The sequence below is a fragment of the Squalius cephalus genome (genome assembly GCF_949319135.1).
Source record: "Squalius cephalus genome assembly, chromosome: 20".
NCBI lineage: Eukaryota > Metazoa > Chordata > Actinopteri > Cypriniformes > Leuciscidae > Squalius > Squalius cephalus.
Genome location: NC_137141.1, coordinates 16,058,875 through 16,080,323, shown reverse-complemented (window position 1 = coordinate 16,080,323; position 21,449 = coordinate 16,058,875). Strand labels below are relative to the sequence as shown.

Here is a 21,449-nt window from a genome sequence, read left to right as displayed (position 1 = left end):
AACTCCACATAAATTCTAAAAACTTCTGTTCTCAGAGTATTGTGGTGACTGGCGGATGAAGAATACATACGTTTCAGAGAGGCCGGTTAGACGTCCAGGTTTTCTAAGCATTTGTCATAGACATTTGTGTATGTTGTGTCGCAGGTTTGTGGAAGGGATTGACGACGTCATAGGGGTAGAACTTCTTATCTCCCTCACAGATCTGTCAGTTCAGCTGCCCATGTGCCAGCCGCTGAGAGCGGCTCATTAGATTTAGTGCTGCGCTCTGTTAAAAGCCTTTTGCTTTGTCTTGCCCTGTATTGATCAGCGCAGGGCCAAGATTACAACAGGAAGGTTTAAATAAATCAGCTTTTTTTAGAGTTAAATCCAATGACATTCGCTTTATATTGTCTCTGTAAATAAGAAGATGAAATCGGCTCAGTTGCCCAGAATGGCGAGTGTGAGGGACGGATTTATCTGGGGTTTTTTGGGTGAATTGTTGGCTGGTGATTCAGAGAAGATGAGTAAGTTGGGGCAATCTGTTCTAGTTTTTTATATGCTTTGCCTGCTAAATGACTTTGAAATGTCTATTATTCACTATCCAATCAAGTCCTGATGGATAAAATCAAGTCCCGTCCTACATTTTCACTCATTGACGATCTTGCTTCTCTGTAAAATGGGTTGCAAACAACATTTCACGATTACTTTATTTTTAGCATGTTATACTGTTGGTCAGAAACCAGCTTTCGTTTTGTGAATTGTCAGTAACACTTTTTTCACTGCATTTTAACACTGCATTTTTCCAGATTGAAAGACAGAACGTATATCAAGCGGTTTTTCTATCTCTTTCGTCGTTCTGCTGTGCCACAATGGCATGATATTCACTCGGCCGGCAGAAGAGGTCCATATGGAGACTTTTTTATTCTGTGTCAAGAGCCCCAGTAGGAGTAATTGCTTCGTCCCTTCTGAAAAAAATTCAATCTACTGCGACACGACAAGCCAGCTGTGTTCAGCTAATGCTCAGGTAGACATCATCCGCTCAGGCCGTCCTCACAGGTAATAACACGTGCGCACATACGCTCACAAAGGCACCTCCGTCTTTCTGTCCCCAAAGAGAGCTTCTCTGGCAGGTGATTTCTTTGTGTCCTGTGACACGGACCACATCCTCAAACGAGTTGAAAGGACGATGAGATTCGTCTCACGTTTCTAGTGCTAGCTATTTTTACCATGCTGTTGAAAGGAGCTGTCCCGTCCCTGAACCCCCCTTTGCAACATGGCATGCAGGAGACGTGTGAAGACGGCATGCTTCTAAAGGGCCGACTCCAGCATGAAAGGAATCCTGTGCTGAGTCATTCTGACTAGGTGCCCGCATGTACGTGTGATCGGTGCGCCAGCCCCCCCTCTTCTCACTGAAACTTCAGACGCGCGTCAGACACGTATTCGTTTGGTGTTGGCCGCTGGCAGGAATGCCCCACTCTTTTCCTCAGCTTCTTTGGTATGAAGTGCTGGTGAAGTTGTCAGAGCAGCATGGCCCCTTGTCGTCCCCCTGTGGATGGCGCGCTCTGATGCTGCCAGGGAAACAGACTCATCGGTTTGGTGAAATGGGACAGAAAATATGATTTATTCTCTGCATGCATTCACTCCTACCCCAGCGGAAGTAGAGAGCGGAGAGGGATCCTGGGAAGTTGGGAGAGAGGCGTGGAGGGAGGAGGAATTGGAGGATAGACAGGACCTTTATTTGCAATGCTGCAAGCTAATTTTGCACTTCATTGATGCGTTAATTAATCAATGCCAAATATTTGTTGTCGTGATGGCCTCCCTCCAGCAGTTGGGGTTAGCAGAGCCTGGTGACCTTATATGGATCTTCATTTTCTGGTTATTTCCTCATAAGATTAAATTGATCATTTTGCTGTTTCTTCTGTGAGATATTGACTTAATATTGACTTTATTTTTGTCCTAAGTATATATTGTATATATTGGATGCTTGAATATGATTGGTTGTCGAACGTTCTAAGGTGTGCAATTATTTTCAGGGAAACGTACGTCTAAAGTAGTTCCAGGTCTTGACCGCATTACAGTTCCAAATCATTTCGCCAAATGATTTCAGTTATTTCAAAGGTCCTTACAGCCTGCAACAGCAAAAGAACCAAAAGCCACAAAGACACTGACCAAGCAAATAAATATTGTAAACAATAGGATAAAAATGACACATTTTTCCATGTTTTTTTGCCACAAAATTACATTTTATTATCTACTGAAAGCATATACTCTCTTTCTCTCGCTCTCTTGCACTCAAACGTGTTGTTAGCGCTATCAGTAAAATAGTTTTGCAACTTAAAGCTATAATACATTTATCACTAGCGATGTAATAACGGCTCTGTTTGTTCTTTGATGGAGCATGTAAACGTACAAGTTTTGCTTTTAGCAAAGAGTCTGCTGCCGAACACTGTTGAGAGACGCACAGATTCAGCTAATTCATTGTAGCGAATTAGCTCAAATGAGGGGAATATATAATTAATAATTAATCATACTGGTTACGATCAATTATTACCTACACATTTTAAATCGCCCAAAAGGGGAATACATAGCCCATATATTTGTATCTCTATATATAGATAATTAACTACAACAAATTATAATCAACTATGAATATACAGATAGGCAGATAGACACATTTCAGAATAAACTTCAACAGAATTCATTTCACATCGAATAATCCGTTCGTCCACCGAACCGACCGTAGCCTACGATCTTCTTATCAACTCTCAAGAAGGATTATTCTTCTTATAAACTCTCAAGAAAGGTCATTCTTCTGATCATGAAGAATTACTTTCCTGTTCTATAAGATTACTAACTAAAGTACTCAACAATATGAAGCTTGTAGCTTAAGGTCACACATTTAAGGGACTTTGTTCGGTGAGCAGCAGACAGAGACAATCAAGTGTATAATGGGTTTTAATAAATGAAACTATAAAACATACGACTACATTTAAACAAAGAATATATATAAACAGAATAATGAAAGAAAGAAAGAAAGAAAGAAAGAAAGAAAGAAAGAAAGAAAGAAAGAAAGAAAGAAAGAAAGAAAGAAAGAAAGAAAGAAAGAAAGAAAGAAAGAAAGAAAGAGCAGATAACAGAATGGCAAAATATCACAAACAGTTAACCTTTGAGAGCCAGCAAAGAATCAAATCACCTTAAAGCAGGGGCAGATAATCTTAAACGTATTTAAATCTCGATAGAAATAATACTTGCATGGATCTTTGGTGCTGAGCAAGAATGCGTGTGTGTGAGTGTCCGTCCTCGGTGTGTCCGTGAGTTTGAAGCGTTCTTTCGGTTCTTCCGGTTCTTCCGGAGCGCGTCGTTCGCGGGAAGTTCAGACGGTTTACTTGTAGGCAAAGTTGCCGGAAATTCAGGCTAAGTCCATTTCAGTCGTAGATAGAAATGAATGAGCACGAGACTAAAACAAGGCAAGAAGCCAGAGATAAGACTAAGACAAAAAGCTAAAAAAACAGAGGTAAAACACAAAACAAAACTCGGAGAGAGGACAAACTTGGAGAGCAAACAAACTTGGAGAGAGACGATGAGCCACTCTCATCGTTCTTTAAGGAAATCTTCGTCCACACCTTTTTTGGGTGAACTGACCAATAACACTCAGAAAACTTTGAGCGGGAGAGAGTCTCTTTGTCTCCTCTTGACCGCCTAATTTGCATGGTTTATGATGGTGTTAGAATTTGTAATTTCTACTCCAAAGGATGGTAAACATAGTATAATACATTTTATTGTAACCTACTATATATATTTAGCTTTGGCAAACCGAGGTTTAATTCGGTACAAAGATATGTCTGGACTCTGGAAGATACAAAATACATTCTTATTCTTGAAATAAGCACTTAGAGTTCAACTAACTCAACTAGAAAGTAGGCTAATATGCAATGTGAAACATACATACATACATACATACATACATACATACATACATACATACTAGAATATATCATGTACATTTTGGAATGACTTATATTCTGAGTTAAACGAAAAAGTTTGGAGGTGTTTCTGTTTTATCTCTACCATGACACTAACGTGTCAATGGAGCAATTTGATCCAGACTCATTGGCGCTAGGATTGTGATTTACATGGAGTCCAATAGGTTAAAAGCTTTCTGAAACTTAGAATCAATAAGTCATTGTGATTTCGTCCAGACACTACATCATACACAACTGATAACTCTCTCTCTCTCTCTCTCTCTAATTATTGCATTAGTCTGCTATCAGTAGATCAAACCTCCGTTACTAGCTCTAAAATTATGTTTTGGAATTAGCAACAGAGGCTTGGGATTAGATGCGCAAGATATTAGCGTTTTAAGGACAAAAACCTGACAAATTTCTTGAAATACATCATCAAACAGTTTTTGCGCATTTACAGGTCACCTGACATAGATGACGCGGTACAGAAGACAAGACAGAGTTCTTTATTAAACTCATAAAAGACAAAAGAATTACGGGAATACTGGATTCTAAACCACAGAGAAATGCCACAATCAAGACCTTGAAGCAGATTGGAGGGAGAAATACCCAGCACCCACTCCCAAGTATAAGGGTCTTTTCTTGCCATTAATGCTTGGATAACATGCCTATGCCTACGTCTCCTTCCATTAAAAATACTGGCTAGTGCGGTGGCTGCGATTATATAAACTTACCAACATCCGTTGCCATGATTTTTTTTAAAGGACTTATCGCAAGAGGAAAAAATTACGCTTTAGTCGCATAACATTGCTTAATGGAAACACCGTTATTCACAATAGTTTTTTATCGACATATTGCAAAAGTTTTGCGCAAATCTGTAATGGAGGAATATATACTGTATATATATATTATTTAATATATATATAATATATTTGTATATGTATATGTATAAGTACAGTATATGTCTGTATGCATTATGTATTGAAACTCCCTTAAAGTGTCAGTATCTCTTCTGGCAGCAGAGTGTAGGCAACACATCTCTTCTTCTTTTTTTGGAGACAAAAGGCACAGGTTTTTGCTCATGCTGTTTAGATCAGATTTGTTTAAAAAGAGTTTTTGCCTTTTTGATTGTTTAGCCTTTATCCAAGTAGCAGCAGTGTGAAATATTGCGTTTTTGATATTGCATGTATACAATCAGATAAGGACACCAAGCAATGACCTATAAAAACTATTCACTTCACCTTTAAATAGCCTTACCCCGCTTTCTCTTTCCCTGCATCAAGTTCACTTTGGTCCACACAACTCCTTTTAATCTGCCTTTTGCATACCCTTCGCGTGGCGCCCTGCCTGGGGATATTCGTCTGCATCTTCCCTCCAAGGGCACTGTTGATGAGCTTTTCTTCCCCTGCATCCTAAAGTGTTTATTAGCATAATAAAACTCCTCTTGCTGTCTATGCATGCCCAATCAGGCCTTCAGGGATCCTCCGCCATCCCGGGACGCATTGCTTTTAGTATAGTGATTATTATTGTGAGCTTTGGGTAACTTACAGATCTGACTGCATGACCTTTCTGCGAAGTTTGCGCACTTATATTATATAGAAACATTTTTTTTACACATATTTTTTAAGTATGAGAGCTAATCTGTTGATTTAGAAGTTGAGTGAATTAAACAGAAATAAAGGAGAAAACATATTAATTTAATTTATTGGACTCATTAATGTTAACAGTGATGTTTTTTGCAACTTTTTTTGCGCCACCAGTATTGACTACGACACGTGTCCGTCCTCACAAGAGCCTTTGGTCATTCATACGGATCACATCGCACTGTCATTGTTTTACATTTTGGATGACATAATGGATTTAGATCATCACTTTTGCGAGCTACAAAATCTCAAAAAGCAATTTATGATGATTCACAACAATTCAGGGCTTAATAAACTCCCAGGCATTGTGCATATGTGTGCGCATCCATATACGTGCACATATACATCAGCTCAACTACAACAAAATGTCCTATGTGTCACAAAAGTAGCTAGATTTACATTCCCTGAAGAAAATACCAGTGCTTGTAAGGCAACAAAAAAGTGCTGTCCTGTAAACAATGAAAATATGAATGAAAAATTAAACAATTAAGCTAAACAATTCAAATGAATTTAAATTATTGGGGTAAACTGTATATGGACACCAGCCCGGGGAGTATGAATAAATGCTTGATTTATTCTCTGTGCTTCAGACTGACATTTCCTCAACCTACTTCACATTGGCTCTCTGCATTATAACATAGCTGAGGGGAGATGCTTATCGCAACTTATCTTCAAAGAGCGAGAGTGGGTGGAATAATTGCATCGGGGGTTGTTTTATAATAAATACTTTCTCATCTGTTGGGGCCACAGCATCTTCGGAAAAACGTTTTACGTCATTTTAAATGGGCTCCTTATTTGTCTGCCCCCAGACACTGCATAGCAACGGAAATGTACCATTTATGTTATGCATTTCTGCTATTTCTGCATTTTTGTTAATATTGTTTGTCTTTTATGTTGAAAGGTTGCAAGTCTTTTCCCCCCATGCTTCTAGATCAATTACTTAGCCTAATCTATGTATTCCACTTTTTTTTCCACAATTTTTTCAAGGTTTTTATTTATTTAATTTTTTTTTCACAATAAAGCACAATGTTTTGGAGCACATTGGCTAATTACAAATCCATGAGTCCAATTTGTAATACGTGTAGGTCTTTATGGTGCATGTTAGTTTATCTTCTTTGCTTGTTTTTTTAAACCCTCTATTGCACGCATTATAAAAGCAATGAATGTACAAATGTGAAATATCTGATTCAGATTTCTTAGTTGGACATCTATTAAAATCTTTTAAATCTCTGTTAAAAAGTAATTTATAAAAATATTACAGATATAGGTAATAATATGCGCCAATGGAAAATAATTAATTTAAAAGAATATTTGCAATATGTGTTAGTCATAAGGGCAGCATTTAGCCATGTTTGGTCATTCATATGCTTCAGGCTGCTTCATATGCTACATTTTTTTCTTCAGGCAACATTGTGCAAAATAGGGTTTAATAGAATAGCATTGTATTTAAATAAAGATTTGCCATTAACACTTTCATTTCATAGTCACTTTAGACATTCTACTAACTAAAAGTAACTTTGCAACTACATCTCAACTACTAGTCCGCTTAATATCTGCTAAAACTTTATTTTAATGTTCCCCAACAGAAAATCTACTCACTATAAGTAACTTTGCAAGTACGTCAGCTTATTCTAATAGTCTACTAATACTGTAACGAGTTAGTTGATAAGTAGTTGCAAATTAATGAGTTTGTTAGTTGCAAAGTTACTTACAGTTATAGGAATGTCTAAAGTGGACTATCGAAATAAAGTGTAACCATCTTTGCTTTTGAAACCAGTTCTTACTACGATACAGTACTATATATATATATATATACATACATACATACATACATACATACATACATACATACATACATACATACATATACATATACACATATAGATCAGGGATGGGCAACTTCGGTCCTGGAGGGCCACTGTCCTCCAGAGTTTAGCTCCAACCCTGAAAAAATCACCTGCCTGTAATTTTCTAGTAATCCTGAGGACCTTGATTAGCTTGTTCAGGTGTGTTTGATTAGGGTTGAAGCTAAACTCTGTAGGACAGTGGCCCTCCAGGACCGAAGTTGCCCATCCCTGATATAAATAGATCTCTCTCTCTCTCTCTCTCTCTCTCTCTCTCTCTCTCTCTCTCTCTCTCTCTCTCTCTCTCTCTCTCTCTCTCTCTCTCTCTCTCTCTCTCTCTCTCGCTCTCTCTCTCACGCTCTCTCTCTCTCTCGCTCTCTCACGTTTCCCTTCTTACGTTCCCCTTCTTCCTATACACAAAATAAATATATTGAAATATATTTTAAAGTGTCAAAAATATATGTGGCATATATTCCAAATACATTGAAATATATTTGCATTGTTGTTCACTTATATTTATATTTAACTAAAATATATTTATTGGGCCAATTTCGAATATTTGCATATATTCCAAAATATATTCTGAAAATATATTTAAAATATGTTTCTTTTGTTTATGGGTTACTCCTTCCTTTCCTCAGATCTCCCAGAACCTGGGCAAGATATACAGTGAGATGATATTCGTCAACGGATTCGTGCACTGCGATCCTCACCCCGGCAACGTGCTGGTGCGAAAGTGTCCTGAAAGCAATAAGACGGAAATTGTGTTACTCGATCACGGCCTGTATCAGGTAAGACATCGGCCGAGACCGCCACAGACTCGACAGAGAAGCAAATTCATCACATATTACACCCCATTATTCACCCGCTGGCTCCCAGGTCAGCTGCGCACTCAGGCCTGTATATGCTGCAGCAGACTAAAAGCATTTCATTTAAGTGGCCCTGAAGCTCCAGTGTGTTTTAGGAACTGCACATTTCCACCTCCCACTTATTACAAGCACATACAAACACACCAATACACACTCTCCTGCAGCTCTCTGAACTTCTCTAAATAAATCTGTGGAGATAATATGGTGATAAACATGAAAAAGGCATTGTAGCAATGACATTTGGTTTCTTTGTCCAAAACACTAATTCATGGCATGTCGTGTTTGTTGAAAGCCATGGGTTGAGTGTGTCTATGTTAATTAATTGGAGTGGCAAAATGGTGCAGTTCTAGTGGTATTCCAGTGTATTGTTTGTCTCAGTGAGGGATGTGCTGGCCTTTTCCCGAAGCAGTTAATGAGGCCCACAAGATTTAATGTTAGTAACTAAAGTAATCTTTTTCTGTAATACTAACAACATAATGAGAAACAAGTTTCCATTTTCTCAACTGTCTAAGACTCTTTAGATGGACCTCTTTCCCTGCCATTGATGGAATTTTCCGGCTTTCCGTGTTTTCACTGTTATATGTTAGGGGGCGCTATTACACATCTTCTTGAAAGAGAAGCAGAAACAAGCGATAGCATATGTAATCATATGCTTATTTAAAATAACGCAATCATCAACATTCAACAGCATATAAATCAAAACTGCCTAAAGTTACTGAATGAAATGTCGACCCAGGACGAGCTATAGGACTGTGAAGCATTAGGGGTGTTGATTTGACTCAATCTACTCAATCTATGTTTTGATCATCATTCTGAATCACATCTTGATGTAGTCTTTGAGAAAAAACATGATTTTCTCAGCTTTTTGCTTAAAATGTTTTTTTTTTTATGTAAGTGTTGATAAAAAAATAATGCGTGAAGTTAGAATAAACGTTTGTTTTTTTGTTTAAAAGCAGAGGGTCTATTCTTTCTTTTGATATATTGCATGTTCAGATATTCATACAATAAAATATTCTGGGGGCCATGAAATTCTTTTGAAAATTATTTTAAAAAGCTGGTGGGGATAGAGTTAATTGGTGTTTGTGATTTTATTTATTTTTATTTTATTTTATTTATTTTTTTTTTTTTACATTTTTACATTTTAAGTGTGCAGTACCATTCAAAAGTTTCAGGTCTGAAAAATAATAGGAATAAATTTAAACTTTTATTTAGAAAGATTCATTAAATTACAAAATTTTCAAAAGGTTTGTATTTTAAATAAATGCTGTTCTTTTGATCTTTCTACCATCATAAAATGTATCAGGTTTTCACAAATACATTAAGCAGCACAACTGTTTACAACAGCATTAGTAAATAATAATAAATGTTTCTTAAGCAGTAAATCAGCATATTAGAATGATTTCTGAAGGATCATGTGATACTGAAGACTGGAGTAATAATGCTGAAAATTCTGCTTTGAATAAATTACATTTGAAAATATATTCAAATAGAAAACAGTTTTTTTTTAGTGGTAATACAATTTCACAATATTACTGTTTTTACTATATTTTTGATCAAATAAATCCAGCCTTGATGAGCAAGAGAGACTTCTTGAAGAGTGTAAACATGACTCGGTTGCTCTGTTTGTTTGAACATCTCAACCAGCCTGATTTTTAAGCAATTTTAGCTCAACCAATACAGTGAATTTGAGGCAGGGACATCTTTTTGGGTTAAAGAAACCAGTTTGAGAACATTCGTTAATTTTATAAATATTTAATTTCGTTTGGTGGCTCTAAGTAGTGTAGAAATGACACACTTTTACTTTCAAGCTTCTATTGCGTTTGTTTAAAAAACCCAAACACTAACAGAACAAGTTGTGTCTCTGTCCAAGGTGCTGAACCAGGACTTCAGGCTGGACTACTGCAGGCTGTGGCAGAGTTTGATAAAGGGAGACTTGAAAGGCATAGAGCGTTACAGTAAGCGTCTGGGCACAGGGGATCTCTACCCTCTGTTCGCTTGTGTCCTCACCGCCCGCTCATGGACATCAGTTAATGCTGGCATCAGCCAGACGCCTGTCACTCAATCTGAGGTAATAATCTCTAAGCATTACTTATACCGTTTATTTTGAATAATACAAGGGTGTTCTGATCAAAGTTTGGACACACTTACTCATCCTTTATTGATACTATTTTCCACATGCAATAACACACAAAAAAAATCTTTAATTTTAACTTCATCAAAGTTTTGCTGCGGTGCTTTTTAACCTGCTGGACAGTGTTTGTCCTTTACTATCCCATCCAATTCATCCATGCATACACTATAAGTGGCAGTCTGCCATTGTTAACTTAAAGAGCTATTTCTACCTGATTTAACCCATAAGAATAGTTGTTTTTTTGGTATAAATTGATGTATATACGTTGTTTAAGTGATGTTAAATAATGTTTTTTGACTTTAATAAAACATGTTAATTTACATAGATGCTACCATTTTTTCAGTGATCCATTTATACAGAGGCATAATTTATGTTTGCTTACAAAACAGATTTGAAGCACTTCAGCATAATCGTTTAAACTTCATATGGTTTTTAAGATAATGAGGAACATAGATGCAGTATCTAAACTTTTTACTGGTAGTGTATTTTTGCTTTTAATCTTTTTTTCAGGGACAAATGCAAACAGTTGCTATTGCTTGATGTAGTGGTAAGTTAGCAATAACCAGGGAGCAATAACCTCTCCTTCTGCAGGCAAAAAAAAAAAAAAAACTAGGTAAATTGAGGTTGTGAAAACTGAGGTGCTGGTTAATGCCTTACAGTTGTTAGTGACCACAGTAACACCTGTTGACCACATTACAGAACGATGCTCACCTGTCCTCTCATCAAAACTGAATAACTAGCTGTCCAGGTGGCTGGCCTGGTGGCCAGAGGAGTGCTGTTGGGTCAGTGTGGCCGTGGTAGAGGGTTTCTGAAAGCCAGGCCTGGCCGGGATTGGCCTCTGTGGGGGACGTTTGGCCATCTGGAGGGTGTCAGGGACATTTATTTATACTTTTATTACATAACCTTTTACAGGACTTAAGAGTTTGGGCTGTACACGCATATTATAACAGAGCATCCGATTTCTATGAGTCTTCCCTAACACTATTTGTTACCAGGTTCCTGAAGAATCAAGCTATCTTATTATTACGGGCCTAATATTTAAAGAATAATATTAACAACTTACATTTTATAAAGCTTTAAGCATTATATAACACTTTTTAATATAAAAAGTTATTTTTAATATATTTAATGGTTTGTTTTGTTTATACTAATACGTATACATACTTTTTTCTATATGTAACTGTATATATTCATTACTTCAATGAGCTCATTGTTTCTGCCTTAAATTAATACATGGTTTAAATTACTACATTATTAGTAATGTAAATGCATTTTCTGTAAGCTGCTTTGAAACCATATGTATTGTGAAAAGTGCTATATAAATAAATGTGAATTTTATATATATATATATATATATATATATATATATATATATATATACATACTCAGTATAAATAGCTTACAGATTAGCACTGAGCCATTCAAATTGTATTTATTAACATTTTTAATGTATGTTCATTTTATGTACATACATTTGAAAAAAAAAAACATTATATATATATATATATATATATATATATATATATATATATATATATATATAGCTTAAAGGTAACACTTTGCAATAAGGTTTAATTTATTAACATTAGTTAATGTATCAACTAACATGAACTAACAATGAGCAATACATTTGTTACTGTATTTGTTAATCTTTGTTAAAGTTGGTTAATAAAAATCAAGCTGTTCATTGTTTGCTCATGTTAGTTCACAGTGCATTAACTAATGTTAACAAATATAACTTTTGATTTGAATAATGTATTAGTAAATGTTGAAATTAACATTAACAAAGATTAATAAATGCTGTAGAAGTGCAGTTCATGATTCATTCAGCTTAAATTGTGTATTATTATACAAATACTGAATACTTTCTCCTGTTCTGACTTAATATGCGTATAGTCAACTTTAAGTAAGCCATTGAAATTAATTTCTATGAATATTTCTCAAACAGGATATGATAAAAGCGTTTGACACCGTCAGATATACTTGACTATTAGCTGATTTGCTGCTTGCTTGTTTTCTGATCCTCATCATTTTCAGGAGCGTTCCACTTAGTCATGTCAGCATGTGGCATTTGAGTGCCCTTTCCTGCAGGTGGCTTTTCTTTGTGGATTAATTACCCCGAAGCCTTTGCGAGGATAATTATGGCCCGGTCCATGGCCACTCATGTTGGGTATGCTTTTTTAGCGGGGTGTAGTACCTCTTCCCTTCTCTCTGTACCCCTCTGAAAGTGTCTGATTCTCCAAGCCGTGCAAAAGTCTCAGCAGCCATTCCTCCCACAGACATCATCAAATTACCAGAATGTTTTGAAGTAGTCTGGTCTGCCATAATTACAGGCAGTTATAAAGGCGGATTTCACATGTACAGCTGTGGCATTTGCAGAAAGGGAGGCTGTCTCATCTGCATAAGAAAGGAGAGATAAGAACATATTGTATTGCCAGCAGAGAATAATGGGCGTTAAAAACTACAACAACAGAGCTTCATGCTTTATGGTCCAGAAGCGAAGATAAAGAATTCTTGAGTTTATATATATATAAAGTATAATTTATGCAAGGGTTTTGTTGAGGATTCAGGTAGTGAAATCACACTGCAGCAGAACCACAACAATTTTTCAAGTACTGTACACATTTTTGATTATGCCATGTCAAATTAACATAACTACATTTACGCTACCAATCAGAAGTTTGGGGTCAGCACGATTTTATGATTTTCACAAATTAATACTTTTATTCAGCAAGGATGCATTAAATTTAACTAAAGTGACAGATTTTTTTTCTTTTTTTTGTCATGATGTAAAAGCCTTTCCCATTTCAGTAACGCTTTACAATAAGATGTTATTTATTTGATGTTTATTAACATGCATTAACTAACATGAACTAACAATGAACAATATTATTACTGCATTTATTAACCTTTGTTAATGTTATTGAATAAAAATGTTTAATAGTTCACAGTGCATTAAACAAATGTTAACGCAAATGCATACAACTTTTAATAATATTTTAGTAAATGTTGAGATTAACATTGATTCACTGTACAAAAAAAAAAAAAAAAATTTTTTCAAATAAAACTGGCTGTGGTTGCCAGAATAATTCTGTAAAAAAATACAGTAAAAATGTAAACATTTACAGATCAACTTGTAAATTCAAAAATTTAAAACTAATTAAAAAAAATAAATAAATCCTAAATCCAACAGCCCTTTTCTGTCCTTCACTGTTTCCACAAAAAAATATTTAGCAGCACAACAGTTTTCAACATTTATAATAGTAAGATTTTTTTCTTGATCAGCATATTAGAATGATTTCTGAAGGATCTTGTGACACTGAAGACTGGAGAAATGGCAATGGAGTAATGAAAATACAGCTTTGCCATCACAGGTATAATTACATGTATTAAAATATATATATTTCACAATATTTCTATTTTTACTGTATTTTTGATGATAAATGCAGCCTTGGTGAGCATAAGAGACTTCTTTCAAATCTAACCCCAATAGACCCCAAAGCTCTAAACGGTAGTGTGTATTTATTTGTTTGGCAGACCAAAGCGATTTTTATCAGCTTTCCATAAGAATCAAACCACAACCACATTAGTGCCATGCTGAGTTGAGCTACCGGAATGCTGATTTAGTAGTTTAAGGATTTGCAACCTTTTTGACATCAAGTGCTATTTTTCCTTTTCCTTTTTAACTCCCCTTTTTAATTGTTAATTAATTCAGCAGTGCTAACGGCTGGACTCTATTTCCCAGCATGCACCACGGCGTGAATAAATCATGCAAATTACTCCATCATTGTTGAGTGTTTTTGCTCTGCTGTTGTTCCATTTGAATTACGCTTCATGTGGTGACAACTTAGCATGCCCTTCTTCTCTTAATGATATGTTTTGGAGTGTTGCCATTGTTGTTTTTTGTGTGGAAGGTTAGGGACTGTAAAGACACGCTCAAGAACATATTTGCTTTTGTGGTTTATTGAGTCTTGGATAGCGGTCCGCATGGCTCATCTCACAGGTCAGAGTGAGCAGATGCAAACACACACCTCACACCTGCCTCATCTAACCCTGCACTCCGTTACCATCCACTGACTGCATCTCGACTGCTTCCACACGGTTATTTACAATTGTATGAGTTACATGTATTTTGTAAATTGTGCACTTTCTTAAAAACAATGTTAACACTTCACAATAAGGTTCCATTAGTTCACGTTTGTTTAATGCATTAACTAACATTAAAGGGTTAGTTCACCCAAAAATGAAAATTCTGCCATCATTTACTCACCCTCATGTCGTTCCAAACCCGTAAGATTTTTGTTCATCTTTGGAACATGATGATATTTTTAATGAAATCTGAGAGCTTTCTGTCCCTCCATTGACAGTCTACGCAACTACCACTTTCAAGCTACAGAAAGGTAGTGAAGAGATCATTAAAATAATCCATGTGACTCCAGTGGTTTAACCTCAATTCTATGAAGTGACACGAGTGCTTTGTTTGCGCAAAGAAACTTAATTTACCACTTTATTTAAAAAATATTCATCTCTAACGCACGTTCACGCAACAACGTCTGCTCTCGTGTCAACACAACACTGATGTGTCGTGGCACTCTCGTTTGATTCATTTGTTTTTGTGAGAAGAGTTCCAAGGCAACTCTAATAGAATTGAATGACTTCTTTACGTCTTAGCATAGAATTTAGCATAGAAGAGAATATTTGTTGTGAGTACTTGCACAGATTTTGATTGAAAGGAAGGTGACGTGTTATCATTTTTGGCTGGATGGACATTTCTGCACTCCACAAATGTCTAGAGAGGCCGAGCACATATACACACATAGGGAAACATTTTAAGGTCTGTTCACACTGACAGTGATTTGCAGAAACCAGAAGTTATTTTAAAAATGATTTGCCGAATGAATGCAGCTCGTAGGAACCACTTCTATAAAACTTTTATGTTGCTTTTGCATCTTTATTGAAGTTTTTTTTTTTTTTTTTTTTTTTTTTTTATTTAACCTTTATTTAACCAGGAAAGTCCCATTGAGGTTAAAAACCTCTTTTTCAAGGGAGTCCTGGCCAAGAGGCAGCAAAAACACAATCAATTACATTTATAAAAGTTATACAACACAAATAATTAAAAACATTTACAATTTAAACAGGTCATTTCAGGTTCTCTCAATCTGGACTTAAAAGCATTTAAGGAAATAAGTTCAGATAATTTCAAGTCTTTTTGCAAAAAGTTCCATGCAGAAGGAGCGGAGTAGACAAAAGCCCTTTTTCCCAGTTCTGTACGGGCAAATGGAACAAAGAGCAGCAAGTGATCATTTGATCGCAATGAATAAGAACCAACACTAAAGTTTGAAAGCTTTAGTAGGAATTCATTGACAGATTTTTCATTTTTGCTCACTTATTCCATTTGTAGAGGTGTAGAGTTAACTTAATTAACTTAATTAACATTTGGGGGCCCTATTTTAATGATCTAAGTGCATGGTCTAAAGCGCAGGTTGCAAGTTCACTTAGTCCGAATCCACTTTTGCTAGTTTAACGACGGGAAAAATGGTCGGCGCATGGTCTAAAAGGGTTGTCCCTATTCTCTTAATGAGTAATGGCTGTGTTTTGGGATTTACGTGCGTTAAACCAATCAGAGTCTCATCTCCCATTCCCTTTAAATGCCATGGCACATTCGCTATTTACATGACGGAATTTGATAGTGGAAAGATCGAACGCGTCTCCAGAGCGCAAACGGAACTGCTCGTGCGCGAGGTAAAAGTGCACAAGCAGACCATCTACGGGACAAGCCAGATTCCACCATATCTTTATGTACACAATGATAATATTTTACATTGTAATCCTTTTATTTTAAATATTTGGCATGTTTGTGTGTGCGTCCCTGTGTGTTTAATAAGCAAGTGTGTATGCGTGTTGTGGATCCGCCTATAGGCGCACATTACTAATGTGCTTTTTAAATATCAAAAAAAAAAAAAAATGCACCATTGACTTTAGACCAGGTTTCAGTTGGTCAATGGTGCAGTCTATTTCTGTTGCCTCATAATAGCAACGTGCCAACAATGTGCCAGAACAAACCTTGTTTTCAGACCAGCACGTCCATGGGCGCAAATGCATTTGCTATTTAAACAATGTGGCGCAGGACTGAAACTAGCAAAAAAACACTTGCATCGCGCTTGGCGCTGCATTGCGCCGGATGTAAAATAGGGCCCTGGAAGTCACTGAGAGATCCTCACAGATATGTTTGTGTGAGAGCTGGTGTTTAGGTAACAGTGCTTTGCGCTCTCTCATTGTGTGATTGAGATCACAGGTGCCCTCCTGACCGTCTGAAGGACTCTCTGTATCTAATAAACACTCTGTGTCCAGAGCAGTGTGTTTCCTATTCACAGCCAGCTGGCTTTGTACCGGGCTATCAATATTAATGCAGTCGTCTCTACAGAAACCAGCGGAAGCATCAGAGAAGCTCCTCACTGGCAATCTAACACTGAATAGAGATGCACTTGCATTAAATCAGTCAACTGAATAATATGAATGCACTATGAATTTTGTTTTCTATGAATCTAGCTTGTTGTTGATCAGTTAATTAAATTAATTGCTTTGATATCTCAAATCAGCATATTAGAATGATTGCTGAAGGTTCATGTAAAGATTGGAGTAATGGTTAATGAAAATTCAGCTTTGCATCACAGGAATAAATTATATTTTAAATTATATTTTTTCTGTATTTTTGGTCAAATAAATGTAGGCTTAATGAGCATAAGAGACATGATATGTGTTATAATATATGCATATGTGTTGACCTTTTTTATTTATTACAATTCTTTTTCAGTCCTAGTTCAGTTTAACATATTAGATTTGATGTGCCTCATCATGTTTTACTGAAGTATATTTATTTTAATCATTATATTATCTTCCATACTTATAATATAACTATAATATCTTATTTATATAAATAATATAACAAAATACACAGTACAGTTTAAAAGTTTTAGATCTTTGAGTTTTAGAGTTTTGTAATGTTTTTGACTCACCAAGGTTGTATTTATTTGAGCAAAAATACAGCAAAAAACAGTAATATTATGACATATTTTTACAATTTAAAAGAACTGTTTTCTATTTGAATATATTTTAAAATGCAATTATTTCCGGTGTTGGCAGAGCTGAATTTTCATCATTATTACTCCAGTCTTCAGTGTTACATGATCTTAATTATATATATTAAAACAAACTGAAATTAATTTATATTTCAGTAAATAACTTTTTGGCTCATTTTCATTGTTTAGGACAGCTCATCTATTAAAAAATTACTACTTCGTTTTGTAAATAGATGCATATGTACGCACAATTTATATTTGTCTGCACTAATTTTAAGCATTTAAGCATATGTTTTAAGATGGAAAGGTTTTTAAGACCATGACAAACCTAAATTTAGTCAAGTGTGTCCAGACTGTTGTCTATATAACCAACAAAATCAGATCAATACCAAAAAACACCACTTCTTTTTTCAGCTCTGTTGTTTCCCTCTTGACAGCAACATTCATTCCGACAGTCCACATGAAAAGAAAATACACACACACACACACACACACACACACACACACACACAGAGAGAGAGAGAAAGACAAAACTCAACCAGAGCTACAGGTTTCTGTATTTGAAGTGCAGTAAAGGCAAAACCACTCAAACATTTTGATAAACATACACCATTAGTGTTGCAAGTGAAGTGGAGTGCTGGTCAATATGGGCCTGCCCCCTCATTAGAGAGCACGCACTCCTCGTCTGCCAGACCTCCACGGATAAAAGCCTTGTCTCTCTCTTTCTCTCCATCAGCTTCTCATAGGTCTGCCTCGGCAATTACCTACTACCCAGCATCACCACAGCCCTATTAGCCCTCTGTACAACTAGAGACGTGCCACAATATGCTGTGTTATCCATTCACTGTCTTTATTTTTTTTAAAGAAGTCTCTTATGCTGACCAAGGCTGCATTTAGTTGATCAAAAATACAGCAAAAATTATGATTACAAATTAAAATAACGGCTTTATTTGAATTTATTGAATTTATTCCTGTGATTTTAAAGCTGTATTTCAGCATCATTAATCCAGTCTTCATGTCACATGATCCTTCAGAAATCATTCTAATATGATTTGGTGCTCAAGAAACTTTTTTTTATCATTGTGAACAGTTGAAAGTTGTGCTGCTTAATTTATTTTTTTTTCCAGTATCCTTTGATAAATCAAAAGTTGGTGGACATGATCAAAGTATTTTTGCTTAAAGTCGTCCTGTAGTCAATAATTGTATCCCTTAAAACTCATCTCATCACCAAATCACCAAAATGACATATTTAAAAGTTTTTTTCCTTCAAAAAAATGACTTCATGTCTAAAAATAGCTTGACTGTAACTTCCTTGCCTCATTTAGTATACGCGGTTCTATGAATATGCAAATTAGCCCCGCCTCCATTCACTCACACCATCTCAGAGATCCACTCGATCACACATTGACGTGATTGGTTATAAGGTAGTTTGTGACGTCAGAAACACTAGCGATTTTTAACCACGTCTTCGGTTCACTGCAGTTTTAAATAGAGAAAATACTCAGCAATGGTGTTGACTTATGAATATGTATATGGTTTGTCTTAAATATTAAAATATTAAAAACACCACATAGACATAAACAAGAATTAATTGCTTTGATATCATAAGCTTTTAATGTTAACAAAAGCTTTTGATATCATAAGCTTTTAATGTTAACAACATTAAAAGCTTGATTTTCAAGTAAATTTTTCAAGTATCTATATCAGAGTATTTTTATTTTATAGAATACTTTTACTTCACTACATTCTAAAGCATAATATCGTACTTTTCACTCCTCTACATTTCATAAAAACATCACTGATCTCTTTCTCTTGTGCACGCTACTAAAACATATATTAACAGCTACTAAAATTTAAACTGACATATGAAAAACTTTACAGATGTAGATGTTTACAAATAAATATTTGTTTATAAAATGGTTACAATTATAAATGTAGCTGCAAGCAGCAATTATCGGGGCCAAGCGCAAAGACGACGATAAGACATGCCAACATGGCTGGAAGTGTCAGTGTCAGACCAACTGCAACAATGAGAAATTAAAGACATTTAAAGATGATTTTAGGCAAAATGGCTGAAAAATCATATATACAGTAACTAAAAGTATGATTTAATAGATTATCAAGACACATACCGAGTTTTGTAACGGTACACCAATGCATTCGTAAAGTGTTGCATTTAATATTGTATTGTAATTAATGGCATTGTCCTTGTTTTGTTCTATTATAGTGCCACCAAGTGGCGCAGTTCCACCGCTTTTTTTTTATGTGTTCTCAGAGTGAGTCCATACATGTGTATGTCAAATTTGGTGAAAATAGCATAAAAAATGACCCATGGGTGATTTTGATTGGATTTTTTTGCCACTTAATAGCAAAATTTTTACATTTGGGCATTAGCATTTGCTAACAACCTATGTTTCCAAACTTCCTATGGTGGTTTCGTCTCCATCGGTCTAACGGTTTCGAAGATATTGGCAAATGTTTTTTAAGCGCTAGTTTACAACATTGCGCTAACCATAAGGCAAAACCTGGAATGTTTGGTATCGTTAGACTCCCCAAGGATTCAGGAATGTAAGGAGATGACTCCCGTGAAAACGAGTCAAACAAATCCAAAGTTATAAGCATTTAAATATTTTTTTTCACCACTAGATGGCGCTGGTCCGAATCTTCTCAGACTCTTTCAGAGCATTGTGCCGATGACCCATACCAAGTTTTGTAAAGATACATTAATGCGTTCCTAAAATACAGCATTTTAGTACAAAATTCAAAATGGCCGACATGGTAAAATTAGATATCAGTCGACTCTGCCCTGAATCTAACGAGACCACTTTTTGGATTTTTGGACAAACAGTTCAGAAGTTAAAAACAAAAATAGCAATTTTTCGTATCTCCGGACCAGTAGGTGGCGCTGTGCTGAAACGCAGCATGTGGCCTCAAGTCATGCTTGTGATGACATGTACCAAGTTTGGTCTGAATATGATAAAGCGTTAGGGAGATACAGCCTTGCGTCTGTTTTTGCAAGTGCTACGTAAAATTAGTTTGCGTGGTATTCAAGAACGGTTTGACGAATCAATTTGAATTCCATAACTTTTTGTCGACATGGTCTGAAGATGATCTGGTGAATGCAACTGATTATAACTAATATAGAATAACAATACTTTACTTTTAATATTTTTTCTCCATTTCAAAACATCCAGACTGGAATTAATTTAGCTAGACATTCCTAGAGCTTCCAAACAAATGTTTTTTTTTGGGGTGCGGACTGATGGGGCCCCGAGGTTACCCCGTGAGTCAGTCCTAGAGCTCCTTCTGTCCAATTTTAGGGAAAAATCGGGTCCATTGGAGACTTCCAATGGAATTTTTAGGCGCGCCGAATAAACACCACAGACACAGTGTAAAGGCCTGTTCACACCGCGACGAATTTAGCGCGCGATATTCGCCGACATTTAACGCCTCATGACTAAACAAAGGGCGCCAATGTGAGTGTGCACACCGTCGTGAAAAACGGCACGCGTAAAAGCGTCATTTTTTTAAAAACGCCTTGGGTTCGTTTTTTTGGTTTGACGCGCCGCGTCAAAAACTATCCGACCAATGAGATTGTCGCTTTTGCTCACGTGTCTGGAGCTTCTGAAGTTACAGTAAAACACAACTTGGGGGCGCTCAAACACAAAACTGTCTTGCCGAGCACACATACGTAACGGCAAAGAAGATATACGCCAAGTAGCGTCTACACTGCCGGGAAGAAATAAGACGAGGAAGATGCAAGGCAAGATGATTGTAGAGCTGCTGGTCTCGTTGGTGTCGGAACATATACTATATGACAAACGTGACAGTGACTACAAAAATCTTGATAAAAGAGAACTATTATGGAGTGGTATTAAGCGCCATCTAATGTCAGGGAATGAATTTGCATGTTCACTCGGCTCATCGTCAGCGAAAATCGCT

At 36.1% G+C, this 21,449-nt stretch overlaps 1 protein-coding gene across 2 annotated transcripts in view; it reads left to right on the top strand.

The window, feature by feature from the left end:
• The window catches only part of adck1 (aarF domain containing kinase 1), a 117,330-nt gene that overhangs the window by 79,388 nt on the left and 16,493 nt on the right, over positions 1 to 21,449 (top strand). For both annotated transcript variants that reach the window (XM_079854384.1, XM_079854385.1), the window contains 2 exons: positions 8,070 to 8,219; positions 10,168 to 10,365. In XM_079854384.1, the coding sequence (XP_079710510.1) occupies positions 8,070 to 8,219; positions 10,168 to 10,365 (348 nt within the window). The remainder of the gene's footprint in view (positions 1 to 8,069; positions 8,220 to 10,167; positions 10,366 to 21,449) is intronic.